The sequence below is a fragment of the Mesoplodon mirus genome, assembly GCF_964341445.2.
Source record: "Mesoplodon mirus genome assembly, chromosome: 8".
NCBI lineage: Eukaryota > Metazoa > Chordata > Mammalia > Artiodactyla > Ziphiidae > Mesoplodon > Mesoplodon mirus.
The window spans coordinates 93,886,913-93,908,941 of NC_138984.1; the positions used below are offsets into that span (position 1 = coordinate 93,886,913).

Genomic DNA, 22,029 nt, shown 5'->3' on the forward strand with positions numbered 1-22,029 from the left:
TTATCAGAGGCCAGGAATATTTACTAGAAAAAAGTTCTCATGAAACATTCAATTTTAAAAAGAATTCCTACATAGAAATCAACATTGCTCACTACAGTTGATACTGGTTTATTAGTCTGCCATGTGTAGCATTCTACTTACAAGTCCATTATATATACCTTATCATTTCTCCGATAGCCTTTTCGAAAATTAAGAATTAACCTTTTGAGGATTAATTCTCCAATTTGTGGAAATTTTGAGTTGATAATTGCCACTAATGCTGCATAAACATGGGTGAAGATTGGAGAAGCACTCTGTGCTTGCAAAACAGATCTGGATAGCAGGCCTCTGATTAAAAGAGAAAAGAAAGGGAGTCAATAATAATCACCAGTTTAATTAGAAGGAAAAAAAACTCAGTTAAAATCCAGCTATACTACTCCTCTGTAAATCATCTTAAAAGCTAAGTCAGGACTAAATTTTCACCGCTCTTATCTAGGGGAAGAGTTCGTCTTACTAATAAATAAAAACTTGTTTTGAGGAAACAATTTTCAATTTGTACATACATAAAATAGATTTAATACAATATTTTTTTCAAAAACTTTTCTAAGTATAATTTATCTTTTCCAGCTCCTGTTCATTACACCTAATCATGAATTTGAGTTTTTAACTTCTTGTATTAATTTGCTTAAGTTTATCAAAAAAATGAAGGGAGAAAAAACCTGCTTCAAAAGTACTGAACTTAAAGTAAAATTTCCACTATGGGCCCATCATTCATATAAGTTAATTCTGGGATTAAAGACAAATCCGGGTGGTTTCCATCTTTAAAGATAGGTGTAAGTCTATTGTTCTTGAAAATAAAAGTGGAAATATGGAATTCTCCTAAGAGGGATAAAGACATAATCAAAGCACTGCAAAAATAACGCTAAAACAAGGACAGGAAAATAAAAGGTTCTACCTTCTAACTCATTTTGAAATGGGCATGTTTCTACATATATTTGATAAGAGGAGAGATACAAAGTGGGCTAAATGAAGAGTTATTTTTAGAAATGTAATGACAAATAATTAATTATTGGATTGTCAAAAGGCACAAAAACAATGTCTTTATAGTTATCAGGTTTAGGTATGACATCTGAATCACTAGAGTAGAAAATGAGAAAAGAGAATTCAGCTTATAAACTGTAAGATCTTAATCTACCCTTCTCTGAGTCTGTTCTTTCTGAGTAAAATGTGAGAGCTCTTCCCTACCTCGGAGGACAGTGGCTGCCTCCTGGTTACCTTACTAACTCCCACAACCTGCTACACCTTACTTTATATCACCAGTGTTTTGAGATGATGAATCAAGGTCCTATGAAATGACATGGGAAAACAGCCTTCAGATTTTAAAATAATATAGAATATGTCTATTTCCTGACCCTTTAAAATATCACAACTACTTAAAAACCACACAGAAAATGGTTGTTATTCCCTTCTGCTTTCCTAAAATTTATTACTAATCTTTCTCATTTCGTTCACACTCCCACTTTGCTTTCATTAGAAATTAAACTGGTCTGAGGTAGCACTTTACGTATATATAAAAAAATTAAATGTTTATTATTCCTCATGAGTTTAAAATTATTGGAAGTATTCAGTAAACAAATATATGTGTAAAAATCATTATGTAAAAATCATCAAAGCTTCTCAAAAAGTAAAAATTCCACATAATCTCTAACAGTGGAGTATAAGTTATCTGTTAGTAGCTTACATTTTTATAGGAACTGCATTTTAAATATTCCTTGAAACTTCCTTTGAAATGAAGTAGCATAATAAATCAATGATTATTATTCATGTAGATATTATGTTCCTTTGAAAAAGTGCTATGAAATACTACAAATAAAATAGCTGATGCTTACCTTCCTCTAACTATATTTTCTTGAAGAAGTTCTTGAATAATAATACCAATATTGGAAATGTTGACTTTGTTGATCAGACCATTGATGGACTTCTTTAGGGCTTCCCAGCTCATCCTCTGGTATGCTAAGCTAAAAAGAATTGATTTTAATAAAGAGGAAAACTTACTCAACAATTACAAGACCAGGAGGTTATAATAACATAAAAAATACTTAGTGTTCCTTTACTTTCAACATTTTCACAAAGTGATCCCAAAGTGCAGTAAAATATATGACCATGTGGATACACAGATTATATCCTAAACCATATTTTACTCTCTGTACATGTGATACTCAGGTACAGACTAATTCCTTTTAATAATATAATAAAGTAATACAAGGATATGTAAGGGTAACGTTTTGTTCCTATGTCCATGAATATTGCACATGTATAATATTTATTAGATTCAGTACATGCTTATTTTACATTATAACAATTTACTTAAACTTGTCTTCAAAGGAAATGTTTTAAAATAAAAGCAACTATTTGTTTTAAATTACAATATGAAATACCTAAATATAAGCCATGAAAAAGAAATTATTATTATGTCCCTTCTCAAAAGCATGACAAGAAAACAAAATTAAGTGTTTTAAAACCATAAAGAAATAGTATTAATTACAGAAAAAGGGAGAGTCATACGAAATCATGGGGCTGAAAGACTGTTCCAAGTACCTTAAAGAACATCTCTATATTAGGCAGTACCCACAGGTTTATCAGCTGAATCTTATATGGCTACACTGTGTTTTAACTTACAGCTTAGGTAAATTATTTAGTCTAACTGGGTTTCTTTACAATGAACTTGGTAATATCTAAGGTCTTTCAAAGCTCTAAAATTCTATGGTTTTTTAATTATTTCTCTGTGGAATATGATTTCAACTGAAGAAAATCTTAACTTTTCTTTTTCCTTATACTTCTCTGGCAGTCTGGTGAAGGTAATGAACTTCTTAGAATAATATATATAATAAATACATAGTATTACAAAGGATACCAATCATATTGAAACAGAGTTTTCAAAGCATGAAAAGAACAGAAGTTTGATATAGTATTCTATGTGCTTCTTAACACATTAATAACAAGAAATGGTGGTAGGCATGGTAACTTCTTTAATTCGCAAGTAGCATAAACAGTATTTTGAGGTATTTGCAACAAATAGTCTATTAATACTATGGTCTGTTGCCTACATTCCTGATAGAAAGAAATGCTAAATTAGATCAATTTTAAAAGATGTAATTTTCTTCCCATTCACATTCATGGACTGTCTGAATTCTATCCATGGACCTCTTGAAAGTTTGTAGGTTAAGAATCCCTGTTCTGAACCCTCCTACACTGTTGATGGGAATGTAAACTGGTACAGCCACTATGGAGAACAGTATGGAGGTTCCTTAAAAAACTAAAAATGAAGTTACCACATGATCCAGCAATCCCATTCCTGGACATATATACAGAAAAGATGAAAACTCTAATTCGAAAAGATACATGCACCCCAATGTTCATAGCAGCACTATCTACAATAGTCAAGACATGGAAGCAACCTAAGTGTCCATCCACAGATGAATGTATAAAAAAGATGTAGTATATCTATACCATGGAATATTACTCAGCCATAAAAAAGAATGAAACATTGCCATTCGCAGCAACATGGATGGACCCAGAGATTATTATACTAAGTGAAGTAAGTCAGACTGAGAAGGACAAATAAGATATTATTATCATAGTATCATAATATTATGATACCACTTATACATGGAATCTAAAAAATAATGCAAATAAACTTATCTACAAAACAGAAACAGATTCACAGACATAGAAAACACACTTATGGTTACCAAAGGGAAGGCGGGAAACAGATAAATTAGGATTATGGGATTAACAGATACACACTACTGTATACTAAAGAGATAAACAACAAGGATTTACTGTATAGCACAGGGAACTATATTCAATAACTTGTAATACATAATGGAGAATAATCTGAAAAAAAATATATATAACTGAATCACTTTGCTGTATACCTGAAACTAACAATTTATATTTAATCAACCATACTTCAATGAAAAAAAAAAAAGGAAAAGAAAAAAAAAGAAAGAATCCCTGTTCTGGAGTGGTATACCAGGTATACCAAGGAGGGGTGGTGAGGAAGAGTATTTTATCACTGACATTGTCCTCAGCAGACACTGAAGATAAAAAGCAGACTGACTTGCAGTTAATTTCATTACTGTTTCTAAATTCTCTATAAATTACAGACTCCTTTACTGCCTGCATCCAAGGTGGAAGACTCCTCCGGCCCCCTAACCCCAACCGTTTAGTATGCTGCTGTCTAGAGTAATAAGATCTATGGCTTAACAATTAGCCTGATCAATAAGATATTGCTGATACATAATCACAAACTCTCCTATTAAACTTTGGTCAACAGATGATAATCAAGTACACTTGTATTTCTTAATTAGGAAACCTACACTTAACCTGATTTAGTATCTACTGAAAGCAAAGACTACACTTCTACTTCTCCTGTCCCTTTTATAGCCTATAAGCAGAGTTCAACTGTATATAAAATTATCTTCCAAGATTCTGTTTAAAATTGCATATACTGTGGACTCTTCTCTGCCCACTTTATAAGGAAGCCAGACTTGGGGATTAACAACAATGTACCCGGTCTTTTACAATTAGGATTGCTTTGGACTGGACTGGAGACAGTAAACACTTCTCACTAATGCCGCCACTACTGCCTCCAGTAAGAGCAGAATTCCGACATGATCATGAAGCTCCCACAAACCACAGAAAGCATTTCCCAATCCCTTCTCAACACACCACTCCAGGCATCACTACCAAGTGCCAGAATATGACACAGAGAGAAAAACTTACTTAGTAGTTTTAAATTTAATGTCATTTAAATGTCTCCCTTCTAGCTCACAAATTTTTTTAACTTATATTTATACTTTATTTTATATAAATGACATTTCTACTTCAAGCTAATTCTTGCAACAAATTTAGATTTCATTTATATAAGGTTCTCAAGTACTTTCAAGTTGCCATGAAAATACCCAAGAAAGATGTGGGAAGACTTTCTTGACTCACCTGGAATCTGTTTTTCTTAAAGCATACCTATCTTCTATCCCAATCTTTTTCCTGACTACCTGGCAATTGAGTGATCACTTCAATCTTGGACCACAGTTTTCCTGGTTATCTCATTCCACTAGAGAAAAGGACCTTGAAAACTTAGCTGCACTTTCCTACATAGCTCCTCTTTATCCCAATTATTTTGCAAAGGGAAGAAAAGGTACTTAAAGGGTGAATGGTCACATATGAATTTTGATTGTTTGCCTTAGTGTAGCAAAAAACTATAGTCTAAGATGTTATGGTCTAAGAAAAGGAGGGAAAAGAGAAAACTGTCAACTGTTTCAGAGGTTAGTACAGGGGTTGGCAAACTACACCCACGAGCCAAATTTAGCCTACAGCCTGGTTTTTGCAAATAGAGCTTTACTGGAACAAAGCCATTCTCATTTGTTTACATATTTTATCTATGACTGTATTCACTACAATGGCGAAGGGGAGTAGCTATAACAGATAGAATAATGCACAAAGCCTAAAATATTTACTATATGGCCTTATACACAAAGCCTAAAATACTTATTGATATTATCTGGCCTTTTATGGAAAAGTTTGCCAACTCCTGGTTTGGTACAACTGGAAGGATCTATTTTAGTTCTGAAACATCAATATTACTCTTGATTATTGACGAAAAATGGACACTACTAATAGGCATGCATGCAACTACAAAAGGAACAGCTTGAAAACAGGAAAGAAAAAAAGATAAGCGATCTTTCCTCAAACTTTTCCATTCATTCATGCAAAAAATAAAGAGCTTATGAGCTAATGTCAGGGAAAATAGTAAGCAGAGCTCCAGTGGAGCTTCTGAAGGTAGGAAGGAAAGAAGTCTAATTTGAGGTCTCTATCATTGTGGACTCATGCAAATTCTCAGCAGCCAAGGTTAATTAGAGCACAGATGATTTTTTTTAAATGAGGGTATCACTGCCTTGTATACTTAGTGATATTGACATGCCTGTTTTTATCTGTAATCTGTTCTTGCATCATCCTAAGCTTTGCAGGAGGAATATATGCTCCACCAGTGCGAGTAAGAAGAGGATCCAGCTCCTCTTTCTTCTTCTTTGCAGTAGGTTCATCCTGAGCAGAGGAACTCTGGGTTACCAATGGTTCTGGGCTTCTTCTCCCAGGAGATGGAGATTTCCGGGACCTTTTCCGATCCACATCTCTTTCTCTGCGTTTTTCTCGGTCTCTACTTCTGTAATATATTTTTTTAATGGAGAAAAGACAATACAAATTACATTCTTAAATGAACTGCATACCAAATGAATGAGACTATTTGGGGGACACAAGTTCAGACAAGGAAAAGTGGTTAAGGAAGTGCCTCACAGAGAAAATGTAACAAACCAGGTCATCAAGGCTTAACAGGATTTACATTAGGGGCAAGGTAGGAAGGTGGGAGGGGGAATGGAGGATGGCATTCTGCAACTAGTAGAAGACAGAATAACTACTGAAAAGCTGAGCGAGGGTATTCGGGCCAGAATAAGTAGAAACAATAACGAATCATATATAACAGTAGTTGGAAAGATAAGTTCAAGTCAGACTATGAAATCTTGAAAGACAAGCAAAGACTTTAAGTTGTTTATCCTGGAACTGATGAGGAATCTTTAATATTAGTTTCTGAGTGGAAGAATGACATGAAAATAGTGTTTTAAGATGACAAATTGGCCTGTGATGTACATGATAAGTTGTGTAAAGGAGAAACCAGAGTTTATCTCCAATAATGGCAATTTAGGAGTAAGAATGTTATAATAAACTGTAACATTTGAACTGTTTCTTGATAGAACTTGTAATTTATTATAAATCTCAAAATATCAGAGGCTTCTGGTTGAGACACTGTGAAAAAATAAACCATTTTCTAGCACAATAACTTTTCCCTACTAATGCAGGTGACTATCCTTTTTTAAGTTAGCACTTTTAAAATGATTAGGGTATTTAATGTTCCCAAACTATCAAGAATGAGCAAGAAATAATGCTTTGCCTTGCTTTTTGCTATCTTTCCCCAGAGAAGAGTTTGTCCACTTGGCTGATTTTTACTTATACTGCCTGGAAACTCAGATTATTCTGCTCATGCTTTGTGCAACCATGAGTTATATGAATACAATAAATAAAAACAAGTTTCATATTATCACTGCATTACCAGGAAACCACTCAATAGACTTTAGCTAAATCTAGAGGGTATATTTGAGATAATATGTCTTAATAAATGGAGAGACAGAAGCAGTCACCTACCCAGGCAGCTGTGGATGAACTCTTTAAAACTGAAGTATAAAGAGACCTGAGTGATTGCCCCATGAAGGCAGAGTCTGTACCTACTAAGACAATGTGAACAGTGGGGGAAAAAAGTGGTTCCAAAGAGAAACCCCAATTAGTCAAAGGCAGGTGCTCTGAAATCTAGCCAGAGATTTGTAATTGAGTTGCTTCTTACTGCAGATATAAAATGTTCCAAGAGAATTGCAACAGAAGGGATTTACTGACACTGGTTATGATTCTTCTGAGAAATGCCAGGTAAGACTGCTCACTGGCTGGTAAAATCATGTCCTTACATGATTATAGTGTTTGTTCCTTTAGAGTGCAGAAGTAATATTCTTCTGAGTCTAAACAGAAGTGTTTCTCTTCAAGTGTTTTTGTACTACAACCTTTATATTCTACATAATACACAACCTGCTTACTTCACAGTGTGACTGTGTGATCAAGTGAGACTTTATATACATACAGTGGACCAAACAAAGTTAGAGTGAAGTAATACAGTTAGGGCATATGGAAAAAAACATGCGCTTTGGAGCCAGAACTGAGCTCAAATCTCAGTTTCATCATCTACTAGATGGGTAATGGCAACCTCAGGTTAGTTAATCAGTTCAGACCCCAATTCCTTACATGTTAAATTGTGAGATATAGTACCTAGTGTGTAAGAGTTTTGACAGTATTTGAGAAGGTATAGGAATGCCTAGCTCACCAATTATGGTGGTAGTAGCTGCTCTTATTAAGGTGTCATTAGGATAACAGCAGATGAACCTGGCTTTTGAGGTTAATCTGACATTTAAGGATTGGTTACATATTAGGAAGTTAGTGAGAAGGTAATTTTGGCTGCAGGTATCAAATAATGTATTTGATATCTCCAAACTGGAGATATTATTTATCTACTCCAAACTGTGGAGAAATCTGATCAAAATTCTAGTGGGTTATAGTCTCAGTAGTCATGGAGTGGATAAAGTGAGAGAGACATCAAAAAGGATATAGAACTAGGTGAACAATAAAACATGGTAGGCAAGTTTTTGAAACTGGATGACTAATAAGGTGGGAAATCAAGTTCTTCAAGACTCAAGTAAGAATAATTTACACTTAGATAAAAACTGCAGACTGGTAACTTCATTCTCAATGTCCCTCTGCCATTATGTAGGAAAGTAAATTAAGATCACTCTATGTCATATAATATAAATGGCTTTCATTCAGTAAACAATCTCAAAAACTCACATAAGCCAATTCCTCATGTAGTACAGTATGAATAAAAGCTTTGGCTCTAGTCAGACCAGGACTTGCCACTGATACACTTCTAAAACACAAACAAATGACTTAACTTCTCTAAGTCTCATTTTCTTCATCTATAACAGACATATATTTACTGCAATTAGGAGTTAATTCACATTAAGTCTTTGTTAGAAAGCCTGGCACCTAAAAACATCCATTTAATGCTAGCTGCGATTATTATTAAGCATAAAGAAAATTTAAACAAATATATGTTTCTATAGTTAAAATATCCAATACTAACCGTGACTCCATGCTATCATCATAAGAACGTCCTCTTCTTGAATGCTCGTAGTCTGACCTGCTGTAATCAAAGTAATCTCTATCCCGAGGGGATCTTTCTTGTTCCGTGTATCTAACACATAAAAGAAGAAAACCAAAGTTTTAAGTTGAAAATAATGATGTTATACTTAGGAAAGTCATATATTGGTAATGGCAACATAACTCTATGACTGAACAAAGTCTTATCAAGTGGATTTTAACAAACAGCTTATTTTGTTGACACCTATTCATATAGTCATGATTATAAAAGCTTTCAGCTGGTGTGCAACAAAACAACTCCTGGAATTCACTTAACCAAACTTGACACCCTGATTCGTACTGTACTTAGTAAAAGATATATATCTGCATATCTTATATAGTTTAACATGAAAAAGGCTATCCTCCAAATGATTCCTTTTGCTGAGTCGGCTCATTTTACCAAAGTACTGAACAAATGACATTAGTGTCATTGTTTGGCCTCCATAAAGACCAGTTTAACTCTTCTCCGAAAGACTATTTTTATCAGCTGCTATTCTTGAAATTATATTATTAGATATCTGTGAGAATGGATTGAAATTATTAGCAAACACGGATAGACAGTATAAATCTGCTATTTGAATCTTAGAAGTAATAAAATCAGAGAACCTTAAGTTAAATACATACACACACGATAAATAGACACAGTAACATAATCCATGTTTTATATACATATCTACAATTAATTTATACACACACACATACATGTGTGTATGTCTGTAGAGAGATTTAAAAAAACATATATATAGGGAGGAGGTGATCATAGATGCATACCACAGTGATTAACGTGATGCCCATAAAGCAAAGGTTTTGAGAGACAGCAGAGTGGAATATGAACAAAGTACATAGGGAATAAGAAATTAGACAAATGAAACCAAGTTTAGAGGATGCTTCTCCTTTCGTAAGTTATTTTTAATGGTTATAGCTTACTAAGTGAAATAACTAAAGTCCCACTATGAATGCATGATGAACATTAACGGTAATATTTCTGGATCTTTGATCTTAACATAATTATGGTAAGATATATATAAAAACATTTTGAAAACTTATATAAAGAGCTATGTAAATATAAAGGATAGTATTAACAGTAAAAGCACTTCAAAATAATGTGATTTCAACTCATCTTTCCATTTTATAAACTTTCATTCTATTTAGAATCTGAGATATTAAAATTATTCCCTTTCACCTAAAAAATTTCATAAAATCTAGAATTATTTACTAGAAATTCCTAGAACAGCCATTCAAGGATGATCTGTTCTCAAGCTCACTCAATAATATTGCCTGTAAAACCATCAAAAAGAAGTTGTTTACCCTAAAATTAGAAATCTAAGAGCTAGATAATTTCTTAAACTCATTATAAAAAATTTAAATGGTATTTGGAACACATAAAACTGTTTACCTGTCTTCTGGAGAGGAGGTCCTCTGATATGAATTATAGTTCTCCCTTCTGTCATGACTAGAAGAATGCTTTCAAAGGAACAAAAGAGGGGGAGGGGGCATTTAAAAATTCTGTTAAAAAACATATAGACAATGACAAATGTATCTTGGAAAGTAGGAAGTGCTTTAAAAAATTATTTCAAAATATTTTTTTAACCATTGGAATAATTTGTATTACCTAAATAGTATATAAGATAAAACAAAATTTTCAGGTCATCCAAGGTAAATGTTTGTGGTTTTCACTATAGATCAAATACTGTTTTTAACAAAAAAACTCAACGTAGAAGAAAATTCTCTAATTTTGATGCCACTTAGTTAATATTTTATTCCTATGTAATAAGATATAGATTTACAGAACATCATTTTTTAAAATTAACTAATTTTATTTATTTATTTTTGGCTGCGTTGGGTCTTCATTGCTATGCGTGGGCTTTTCACTAGTTGCGGCGAGCGGGGGCTACTCTGCTGCGGTGTGCAGGCTTCTCACTGTGGTGGCTTCTCTTGCTGCGGAGCACAGGCTCAAGGTGTGCGGGCTTCAGTAGTTGTGGCTCACAGGCTCTAGAATGCAGGCTCAGTAGTTGTGGCACACGGGCTTAGTTGCTCCATGGCAGGTGGGATCTTCGAGGACCAGGGCTCGAACCCGTGTCCCCTGCATTGGCAGGCGGATTCTTAACCACTGTGCCACCAGGGAAGCCCCTAGAACGTCATTTTTATAAAGGCCTTTCCTGGTGAAAAACAAGACCAAAGCTTTCCTTTGGTGAAAAACATGACCAAGGGCCAGAGATTTTCTAGCAAGAGCTCACTTCTGTAGTTAAGCCCAAGTCTTTTATAACACTGCACTTACTTTCTTATCTCCATTAGCTTCCAGAAATCACAACATTAGTCCAGGTTACTAAATCTGGATAAAATAAATAGCTAGAAGAAACTGACTCTAATGTATTTATGAAAATTCATTTTTGTTTTCAGCAAACAATATTTGAGTGTCTGATATGGCATGTATGGCAATATGGTAGGCTGTAAGGATTTAAAAAATATGACTTGTAAAATACAGCTCCTAAGCCACATCCTTTGAAAAATAACAGACATACAAATAAGTAACTTCAATGTAACATGAGACTGAAGATATGTCACACTGAGACAGAGATATGAACCATCCAGTTTAAGAACATATCCTAATTTAAAAGTCCAAATATAGTTAAGAAGCCAAAATATTTATCTATATAAATAGGTAAATATTTTAAGCCACTGGTATAAAAACATTCATATTGACAAGCTTATTTTTAAGAATTAAAGTAACTTTAATTAACTGAACTGTAAGAACGGAAAAACAGTATGTTTTCAAAGGATCTTAATCTTGAAATCTAAGAAAAAATAATTCAAATAATGAGTCACTTGTTCCACATACCTACATGCTTCCCTCCTTAATGGGAAAAAAATACATTTAAAAATTGAAAATTATACTGCAAAGAAATGTAAACAAGCTCCAACTTCCTCTTATGTTACGACTATCTAATTACCAGCAGTGCAAGTATAACATTATCACAAGTAAACTGCCAATACAATCTTCTTAAGTATTGAATTTTTTGAATAGCATACACTAATTAGACTAATCATGTTGGTGAATAAACATGTGATCAAATTTATAATTTAAAGTAGCCAGTCTGGCTGTATTTCACACTGAATGCAAACATCTTAAAATCCTGTTTCCAATGTGTATAACTTTTAAAAATTATTTCACTGGGCAGCATTAAATTAAATAGAACTGTTCAATATATATGATATAGGTTTCCATAACACTTGACATCTAGATCCTAAACCAAATATAGAGCACAGATTCATTCAATTCTTGGTAACAGTAAACACAATAGTTACTTATTTATTATAAGACACAGCCCTTCCTGTCTAGACACTCTGGGGGATACAAAAGATAGGAAAAACCTTCAAGGAACTTAAGATCTTCTGGGAGAGAGATGGTTGTAAAGATTTCTGCGATTAAACACATCAGAGAGAGACAGAGAAGGGGGAGAAGACGGGGAAGGAGGGAAGGGAGGGGAGAGAGAAAGAACAATAAAACTGCACTGTCTACTTTTTCTTTTACAAGGCATGACAATTATTTTGACTACATTAGGGAGCAGGCCTCAATTCTGTGCTAATGATTTTTAACATGTCTACACAATATCTGTTGTGGGTAAGAGGGAGAAACCCAAAATACTGAGATCGTGAATCAGGATTTTGTAAATATGATCAAGTTAACAAATGACTGGCACACTAGTCAGTGCTAACAGGAGATCTTGAGTAGGAACAAGCACTGTGGTACAGAGTACTGAGGATGACAGTGAGTAAAGGGGAAACTGAACTGGGCTTCGGTAGGTTTTACTAAGTGCAAAATAATTTCGAAGTGTGATCCAAATAATACTAACCTAATTTCCCTATTTCCCTTATCATAGAGTTTAGATTCTAAGAGCAGTAGTTGAAAGTAACATATTGTTGAAATTACCTTTAAAAATTCTTTACATTGTTCATTAAGCGAAGCAAATATGGTACACAGTGCAGTCACCTGTAGTCTCTGACGATGTACAGAGAGCAATATGAGGAGGTGAGTGGAGCAGACAGCCTGTGTTCAGAGGCTCTGAGCATCCATTAGGCTCAGGGAACAAGTCTTCAAGAGCCAGAGGGAGGAGGGGCTGGAAGAGTTAGGGAGCTTGCTTCCAGCTGGCGAAGGAAGCTACGGGAAGGCTCAATAGAAAAATAAGGGATCCTCAGCTAAAGCCTCCTGAACCTTTCAGATGAGGTCTCAGAATATCAAGAGAGGATCTGAGCTTCACCTGAGGTAAGAATGGGCCCAAACCAGCTAGTGGACCTGCTTATAGCCAACAAGATGGAGAGAAGGAGACAAACTAAACTGAGAACTGGCTGGAGGGCTGAGCCACTAAGTGTGAAGGGCTTGCTGATTGAGGACATCCCTTCCTAAGCGGGGGGAATGCCCCAGAGGTCCACAAGAGGGAAACGTGGAGAAGCACAGTCTAAGAGAAACAGGACAAGGATCCTGAGAAAGACTAAACACTTCTCCTTTCGTGTAAATGGTACAGAGTCTAAATCTCTGTGCTCTTACCTAACACGGCTCAGTCAAGAGCCAGTTCCCCACAAGGTCTCCTTTCTCCTTATGTCCCCAGCTCCTAACACAGAGTCTGCCACCTACTCGGCCCACAGTTAATTGTTTAATTAACTGTCATTGGACCAATCAGTACAAGTGCCAAAGAGGCACATTTCAGAACACTATATGAAAGTATCTACTGACAGATGGGGCCAGCTTCAGGGACAGTGAGCCCCCTGCCAAAGGAGCTATGCAAGCACAGCCTGGAGGTCTACCTAGGAGGGAGGCTAGAGAGTGTCTTCTCACACTCAAAAGAAGTTCAAAGAGATGGCAGCAGAGCCTGCCTCGGCCTGTAAGCACATCAATTCAGTTTATTAAGCATTTACCACACCCCAGGCCTGGTACCTGGTGCCTGCTGTTAAGGAGCTCCCACCTACTCACACTCTTTAAAGTAGGTTTAGGGGTGCAGAGGTGGTGGAGGAGGGCAGGGGACAAGTGCCGGTCTTTACAATCAAATAAAAATCCATCTTTCCCTTTACTGGCTCCAAGACCCAGGAAGTGATGTGCCTGCTTGTATCAACAGATCTGTGGACTACACAGATTGGCTAGCAGATCTGTGCAGCTGAAAAGAAAAGGAAGTAGAGTGGTTTGCTCTCCTGCCAAGTCCGCTCACAGGCAGAGGAACAGTTCTGAAGCAGGTGGAGTTACTGGTTCCTGTGACTGCTCTGACCTCCTCTACTATTCTACTTTTCTCAGAACCTGCTCCAGCCACACTAGACTCTTCACCTTTGCCTCTGTTGTTCCCTCTGCTTGGCACACTCTTCTCCCAGATATCTATGTGGCTAACTCCCTCATCTCCTTCAAGTGTGTGCTCAAAAAGGCCCCTTTTCACTGGGCCCTCCCTATGAAAAATTACATCATTCCAACGCTACTCATCAACCTTACCCTACTTCTTTTCTCCACAGCGCAAGTCTAGCATTTAACACTCTAATATACTATATAATTCACTTACGTATTAAGTTTATGATTTTTCTTTCTCCCCCACTAGAATGCAAACCCCGCAGGACCAAGGATTCCTGTTTTATTCACCATTTTACCCAAAGTGCTTAGAATAATCACTGGGACATAGTAAGAATTCAGTGAATATCTGCTGAATAGATGAATGTATAATGTCTAAAGTAAAGTACAACACAGAATAAGGAGCTCATTTATGCATATGCAATATGCAACAAGAGGTTCACTTGTAGACAGACATGTAGGAACTGTGACCAACTGCGGAAGAAGATACTCATCTTCCATTTCATGCTCACGCAGGAAAGAATGCTCTTTGGGAAGAATGGTGGAATTTCCTGCTGTTTATTTTTATTTTGCATGTGCTCACTCACATGCACTTTCTTGATTCACCCCCCCGCCCCGTATGTTCTCTCAACTGCCCACTTGCACATCTGGCCAAGTATCCACATTTGAAATTGTGTTAAGTTAAATGTGCGTATGATGCAATTCTACTGTCTGGTTCTAATGTCCTAATTATACAAATGCATTTTTGTTTAAAGGGTAGATAACTGACTAGAAGTTTATGTTCTTTATTATAAGTTTCAAACACTTACCTTTATTTGTGCCACGCTACTTTTCATTTTCTGTTGCCAGTTGATCTGATATGTCAAAGACTCCTTAAGCTGGTCCAAATAACAAGTACCGAATGGTATGAACTCCTTGACAGCTTAGATTTACTATCTGCAAATGACACCTATAAAATATGCCAAAGAAACCTTTGTTAACACTTATAAAATGTGTGTAAAATAACAACATATTATTTCCACACAATGGACATTTGATTGCCTTATTTTTCTTAATAAGCAAAGATATAATCAATAATTAAATGTAAGTTCAAAAACTCTTTAAATAGTTCCATATAACAATGTATAAAAAACATGTATTAGTAGAAAAGACTCTGAACAAAAGAGCAATAATAACAAAGGCTTATTAAACAACATAAGTATTCTAATACAAACTTCCAAAGTTTCGATTTAAACTAAGAATGAAATAGCCAGTGTTCTTGTAGTAATGATCATTCAGAAATATACACCACATGGAAATATAAGGTGCTAAATCAGAATAATCAAGTCTTAATAATGATCTATCAAAGGCACAGGGCCTCAGATACATGCACATATGAGAACTAATATTTGGTCACAATAAACCTACTCATCAATGTTAACCGTTACAATAAAATGTCTTTCAGTAGCCATCTATTAAGTAAAATTTAGTAATTTTGAAAAATGCTGAACTGATAGTTATGTTCACACACAACTGCCATTCAAGTATTTTATTGGAATTGCATATCTAAATAGTTTATAGTTTATGGTATGGTGTAAGGTAATGAAATCACGAAAGTAAAATGAAATAGAAAAAAATTTAAAAATTAAAAGAAGTAGAGAAGATAGAGAAAAAACTGTGCTCAGTACCAAAATAACCAAATACAATTAAGAAAATTTCTAACTTGAAAGTGAGAAAGGATGTTATAGATTATCTGGTCCAATTCCTTCTTTTTAAGGATAAGAACACTGATGGTCAGGTAAATCACTTCAATGTCGTAAGCTATAATAATGTCCTAAGCTATAAAACAACCTAGTGGCAGACTAGAAACCTAGCTTAAGGACACCCAATTAAGTATTCTTTTCACTGGACCACAAACACAAATAATCTGGATACTATAAAGTGATACAGAGTTGCTATCATTTAATGCAGATGGGGATGTACACAAATCACTAAGTCAAGAAAAGTTTCCATTACAAAGGTTAGCATGCTATCGAGGTTAGTAAAAATAATATACAGCAGATTAACTTGTCAATCTATAAAATATAACTGCAATCTAAAGCACATCATTGCTCAGTGGCTCCCAAAGTGGAGAGAGCCAAAGAAAGGAAGCCCAACGGGCTAGATATACTCTCCCAAATCTCTGACCACTGCTGAACGAATACATGTACTAAATAGTGTCCTACTCAGGATCACAGGACTGAACTGAGATGTGAACAACTGCTTAAGAGACAGAATTTGCAATTTAAGCCTAATCAAATTAATTGCCTGAAGGGTCACCACTCCTCAGAGGAATGCACCAGAATCTAAAGCCTTAACATAATAGTAAAATGTCCAGGATACAATTAAAAACTAACTCAACTTATCAGAAAACTGTGGCCCAATCTTAAGAAAAAAGACAATCAAAGGAATCCAACACTGAGACACCAACCCAAATGCTGAAACTAGTGTACGAGGTTTTTAAAGCATACTCAAAAGTGCAAAGGAAAACATGCTTGCAAGGAATAAAAATATAGAAAATTTCAGGAAGAAGAAGAAGAAGAAGAAAAAAAGAAAACCCAAAACAAAAAATGAACCAAACTGAAATCCTAGAACTGAAAAACATATGAAGCAAAAAATTCAAAATGGAGATAAAGGAAAGCCAGTAAGCTTGATGTAAGATCATTTAGAAATTATCCAGGGCCTCCCTGGTGGCGCAGTGGTTGAGAGTCCGCCTGCCGATGCAGGGGATACGGGTTCGTGCCCCGGTCTGGGAGGATCCCATATGCCGCGGAGCAGCTGGGCCCGTGAGCCATGGCCGCTGGGCCTGCGCATCCGGAGCCTGTGCTCCGCAACGGGAGAGGCCACAACAGTGAGAGGCCCGCATACCGGAAAAAAAAAAAAAAAAAAAAAAAGAAATTATCCAATCTAAAGAACAGATAAAATGTTTTAATAAACAGTATCAGGGACATGTAGGACAATTATCAGAAGGCCTAGTGCATGTGTAATTAAAGTCCAAGAAGGAAAGAGAGAAAGAATGGGATAGAAAAAATATTTAAGGAAATTACAGCCAAAATTTCCCCAAATTTAATGAAAGGCACAAATTTACAGATTCACAAAGCTTGGAGAATCCCCGGCAGGATACACATAAAGAAAACCACACTTACACACAGTCATATATGGTAGTCAGTAGTCAACCACAATGCGAATTTGCAACAGGGGAGAAAAAAGAACCAAAACTTCCAAGGCCCTGACTTTTTTCTTAAAGTACTTAAAAAGGAAAATTTGTTTGTATTTTTTATTTACATTTTATATTTTTGTACATATTGTTAGGGGTCAGCCATTTTTAATGATCTCGGATGACCAAACCAGGCTTCAGAGCGTTCTCTGTCCTACTTCTGACTTTACTTGTGGTGTGACCATGTTCATTATAATCTCAAAGGAGAAAAAAAACCTTGTAAAAAAAAACCAAAAACACCACAACAAAAAATCTTATTCCGAGCATTCCAGTAACCTTTTTGTGTATGTACTTAGCTGTACTGTAAGAAGTTGGTTTGTATGAGATGGTTAAAAAGGCCAAAGATAAAAGGTTTCTTTTTTTTCCTTTTTTCCATCTATGAAGTTGCTATTTATTTATTTTTGGCCTGTTTGATGTATGTGTGAAACAATGTTGCTGAAAATCAAAGATAAAGAGAAAATCCTGAAAGCAGCAAGAGGAAAAAAACAACACATTATGTAAAAGGAAATAATTCAAATTATTGATGACTTCTTATCAGGAACTAAGGAGACCAGAAGACAGCAGAATAATTTTTAAAGTGCTGAAAGAGTAAGAAACTGAATTAACCTAGAATTCCAGCAAAAATAATCTTAAGATGAAATAAAGACATTTACTGATTGAACAAAGAAAACAAAAACAACGAAGAGAAACTAAGAGAATGTATCTCCAGCAGACCTGAACTATAAGAAATGCTAAAGGAAGCTCCTCAGGCTTATCGGAAATGATATGAGATGGAAGTCTGGATTTTCAAAAAGGAATGAATAACACTGGAAATGGTAACTCTCTCGAGAAATATAAATGACAACTTTTTCCTTTATCTAAAATACACAGGTTTGTTTTAAAGCAAAAACTACAATGTCTTGAGAGGGCATAGTGTATGCAGATGGGATATATATGGACTAAAATGGATCTACATGAGGCAAGGTTTATGTCTTTTTTTCTGAAGCAGAACAATATGAACTCTAAGAGGCCTGTGAAAAGTTAAGGCTATACAGTGTGTTCTCTAGAGCAATGACCAAAAAAATAACATAAATAAATATAGCTAAAAACTCTACAGACAAATTAAAATGGAATTAAAAAAAATATTTAACTTATAAAGGCAGGAGAGAAGGAAAAGAAGAACAAAAAACAAAGGGGACAAAATGAAATAAAATAAGATGGCAAACCTAAATCTAACTCTATTAATTATATCAAATATTAATGCACAAACATTTCTAATTAAAAAACAGAAGCTACTCCTCCCTCACCTCAGGTGATACAACCCTGAAGGCACCTTGTCTTGGATGGATTTTATGTCCCAGTTGCCTCAAGATGACTTACACAATGTGTATGTGCCATACACAAATCACATGATTCTTTTCAAAGATCCTGTTTTTATGGCTATAAATGTATAGAGCTATAAAACTCAAAATTTTACTCAACTAACTTTTGCTCAAAGGCAATGGTATTTTTGTTTTTTACTTCTACTAGCACAATTGTTATAGTCTAGCATATCCTTATCACCTAGTATTATTTATACATATACTTGTTCGACAACAACAAACATTTATTGCACTTGTATTATTTTGCCAGGCATTTGTCTAGGAACTGGGTAGAGAGCAATGAACAACCATAACAAAATACCCTGCCCACATGGAGCTTATGTTCTGCTTATAAAAAGTAAATCTATAACGGTAAGCAAAGCACTAAGCTACTAATAAAGCAAAGTGGCTGGTTCGGCTTTTTTCACACATGCCAGTTTCAGATCATTACTTAATATTGTAAAACCAGATCCCTAAGTCACTATGTTAAAAATAATTTGAAATAAGAAAACTTGCAAGATCAGAAAATTATGTGTACATCTATTGGGGCCCACCTGACTTACCACAGCAGAAGATACATATGTGGGGTGGGGGGAATACCTAGGCACGCTGGTTTTATGAAAGCATCCCCAAGGTAATTCCAACATTCAACTCTTCCTCAAGACTGCTCAGCTTTCCAATTCTGGATGAGAAACTGGTTCTCAATTTGTCTTAAACCACGAGCCACTTAAGGTAAAATATAGAGACTCCACAGCTTACCTACTTTATAATGAAGAACTTAGTCATAAATCATTTGGAAAGGGAAACATCAATTCCAAATATTAATCCTTAACTCACTGGTAAGAAGCACATACATGCGTGTAAAAAAAAAACCAGTATCAGTGCTTTTAAATCTGAGAAATTCTGGGCACAATTTATAGGGAGAAAATTCTCACTCATAATGCACTGACGGCCACAGCGCAAGTTTTCTGAAGCTTAAGATATCAGCCATGGGACTTCCCTGGTGGCGCAGTGGTTAAGAATCTGCCTGCCAACGCAGGGGACATGCGTTCGATCCCTGTTCTGGGAAGATCCCACATGCCTCAGAGCAACTAAGCCCGTGTGCCACAACTACTGAGCCTGCGCTCTGGAGACCACGAGCCACAACTACTGAGCCTGCGTGCCTAGAGCCCATGCTCCGCAACAAGAGAAGCCACTGCAATGAGAAGCCCGTGCACCGCAACGTAGAGTAGCCCCTGCTCGCCACAACTAGAGAAAGCCGGCGCGCAGCAATGAAGACCCAATGCAGCCCTATAAAAAAAAAAAAATCAGCCATGATAATTAAAGTAACACTATCTACTATAACATGATCACAAACACAAATTTAAGCACAGAAATGCAGTCATCCAGATGATGAAATATGTTCATAAAACACTTTTATTATCCTTAAAATGAAAACAAAACATGAAAAATTGAGAGAGGAAAAAAACCTGCATTGAGGGCTTCCCTGGTGGCGCAGTGGTTGAGAGTCTGCCTGCCGATGCAGGGGACACGGGTTCGTGCCCCAGTCCGGGAAGATCCCACATGCTGCAGAGCGGCTGGGCCCGTGAGCCATGGCCGCTGAGCCTGCGCGTCCGGAGCCTGTGCTCCGCAAAGGGAGAGGCCACAGCAGTGAGAAGCCCAAGTACCGCAAAACAAACAAACAAACAAACAAACAAACAAAAACGTGCATTGAGTTCAGCCTTCCTATATATATGAGATATGTATCTGATAACAATAAATTTCAATGATTATGTACTTCTCAAGTTAAAAAAAATTCATATACATAGACTGAAATAAATTCTATGAATTTTATTTTGCCTGTAGGCTTAAATAGGCTTATTAATTGGTGAGATCTGGAACATACTTTATGTAAAAATTAAAAGCCTAGAGAACTGTCAATGTCCTTACTATCCATAATCTGTTCTTACTCCCAGGACGATACTGTATTATACCTCAATAAAGGATTCCACTCTCCTCTAATAATGTTGTTATATAAATTAATAGTTTTTGCTCATTCCTTACACCCACTCCTCTATGAATGAGCCTCAGGAACTGAATCGTCCATTAGGAACCTCAAAAGAATCCAAGTAAAAGCCTCTACCTAGTACTCTTTACTTTTTTCAGGGAATATGCTGATGGATACTGCTGCCATCATCACCTGTGACTGATTTCCACGACTTTTCTGATCCTGAAGGAGAAAACACTGAAGACAGAAAAAGGGCCTCCTTCCCCGGATGCTAGACAGCAGTGACTGTCATGCACTTCTTTGCATATTTTTGTCCTTGATCCTCTTGGTTATTTTTTTCCCTCTCTGCTGGCTGACACTTATAATCAGCACTGTATAACACAACTTTCTGCACTGATGGAAAGGTTCATATTCTGCCCTGTCAGTAGCCACCGTATCAATCCAATAGTCACTGCCCATGTGTGGCTACTGAGCACTTCAAATGTACCTAGTGGGACTGAGAAAATTAATTTTATTTGATTTTAATTAAGTTTATATTTAAACATGAATAGCCACATGTGGCTACTGGTTACCATACTGAACAACACAATTCTAAATGATTAGCAGACACTGGGGCCTTTTAGTCACGGTACTCCCAAGATCCTTGTTTTTGACAATCTCCAGATATGATACTAATTAATTCTTCAGATACTGGCAAAGTTAAAAAAAAAAACTCATATCCAAATTAATGGGAAGAGTTGTTTGGTTATTTTCCATGGCAGATTCAGATTATGGAAAATAAGGGATAATATAATAATGCTCATCTTAGAGTTTGTCTATGTTGCAATCATCAGTGTGTGGTCTCCAGAGTCTTAAATGCTGCTCTGCAGCACTATGATGCCAAATGATCATTTTACATAAACAACAAGAAAAACCTGGCACTAGAGATACTACTACCATCACAAACTTCATATACAATCATGACCCATTGAATAACAGTGCAGATAGGGATGGATCACATTTCTAGAAGATAATGGTCTATCCTTCAGCTTAGATTGAGTAACCAGAAGGGGTATTAATAAAATGAAAAAAACAAAACAAAACAAAAAAACAACCTTGATGACAGCCAAGAATTGACAACTGACACAAAAACCACAATTTGTAAAATGGATTTCCACTAACTAGCAAAAGAGAAAAATTAAACCAATCTAAGTCATGATATACAACATGGATTATTTAGGGTCAAATTCTTATTTCTAGTTAGTCCAGAACCATCTGACCCACACAAAATGGTGTCCACATGGACTCGCGTGTTCTAAAGATACGACCA

At 35.8% G+C, this 22,029-nt stretch overlaps 1 protein-coding gene across 1 annotated transcript in view; it reads right to left on the minus strand.

The window, feature by feature from the left end:
- The window catches only part of LOC309809758 (pre-mRNA-splicing factor CWC22 homolog), a 57,319-nt gene that overhangs the window by 19,211 nt on the left and 16,079 nt on the right, over nucleotides 1-22,029 (minus strand). The window contains exons 2-7 of the mRNA XM_082631173.1: nucleotides 14,968-15,107; nucleotides 10,229-10,296; nucleotides 8,777-8,887; nucleotides 5,966-6,205; nucleotides 1,869-1,997; nucleotides 159-327 (exon numbers count right to left, since the gene is read on the minus strand). Coding sequence (XP_082487299.1) covers nucleotides 159-327; nucleotides 1,869-1,997; nucleotides 5,966-6,205; nucleotides 8,777-8,887; nucleotides 10,229-10,296; nucleotides 14,968-14,994 — 744 coding nt within the window. The 5' untranslated portion in view covers nucleotides 14,995-15,107. The remainder of the gene's footprint in view (nucleotides 1-158; nucleotides 328-1,868; nucleotides 1,998-5,965; nucleotides 6,206-8,776; nucleotides 8,888-10,228; nucleotides 10,297-14,967; nucleotides 15,108-22,029) is intronic.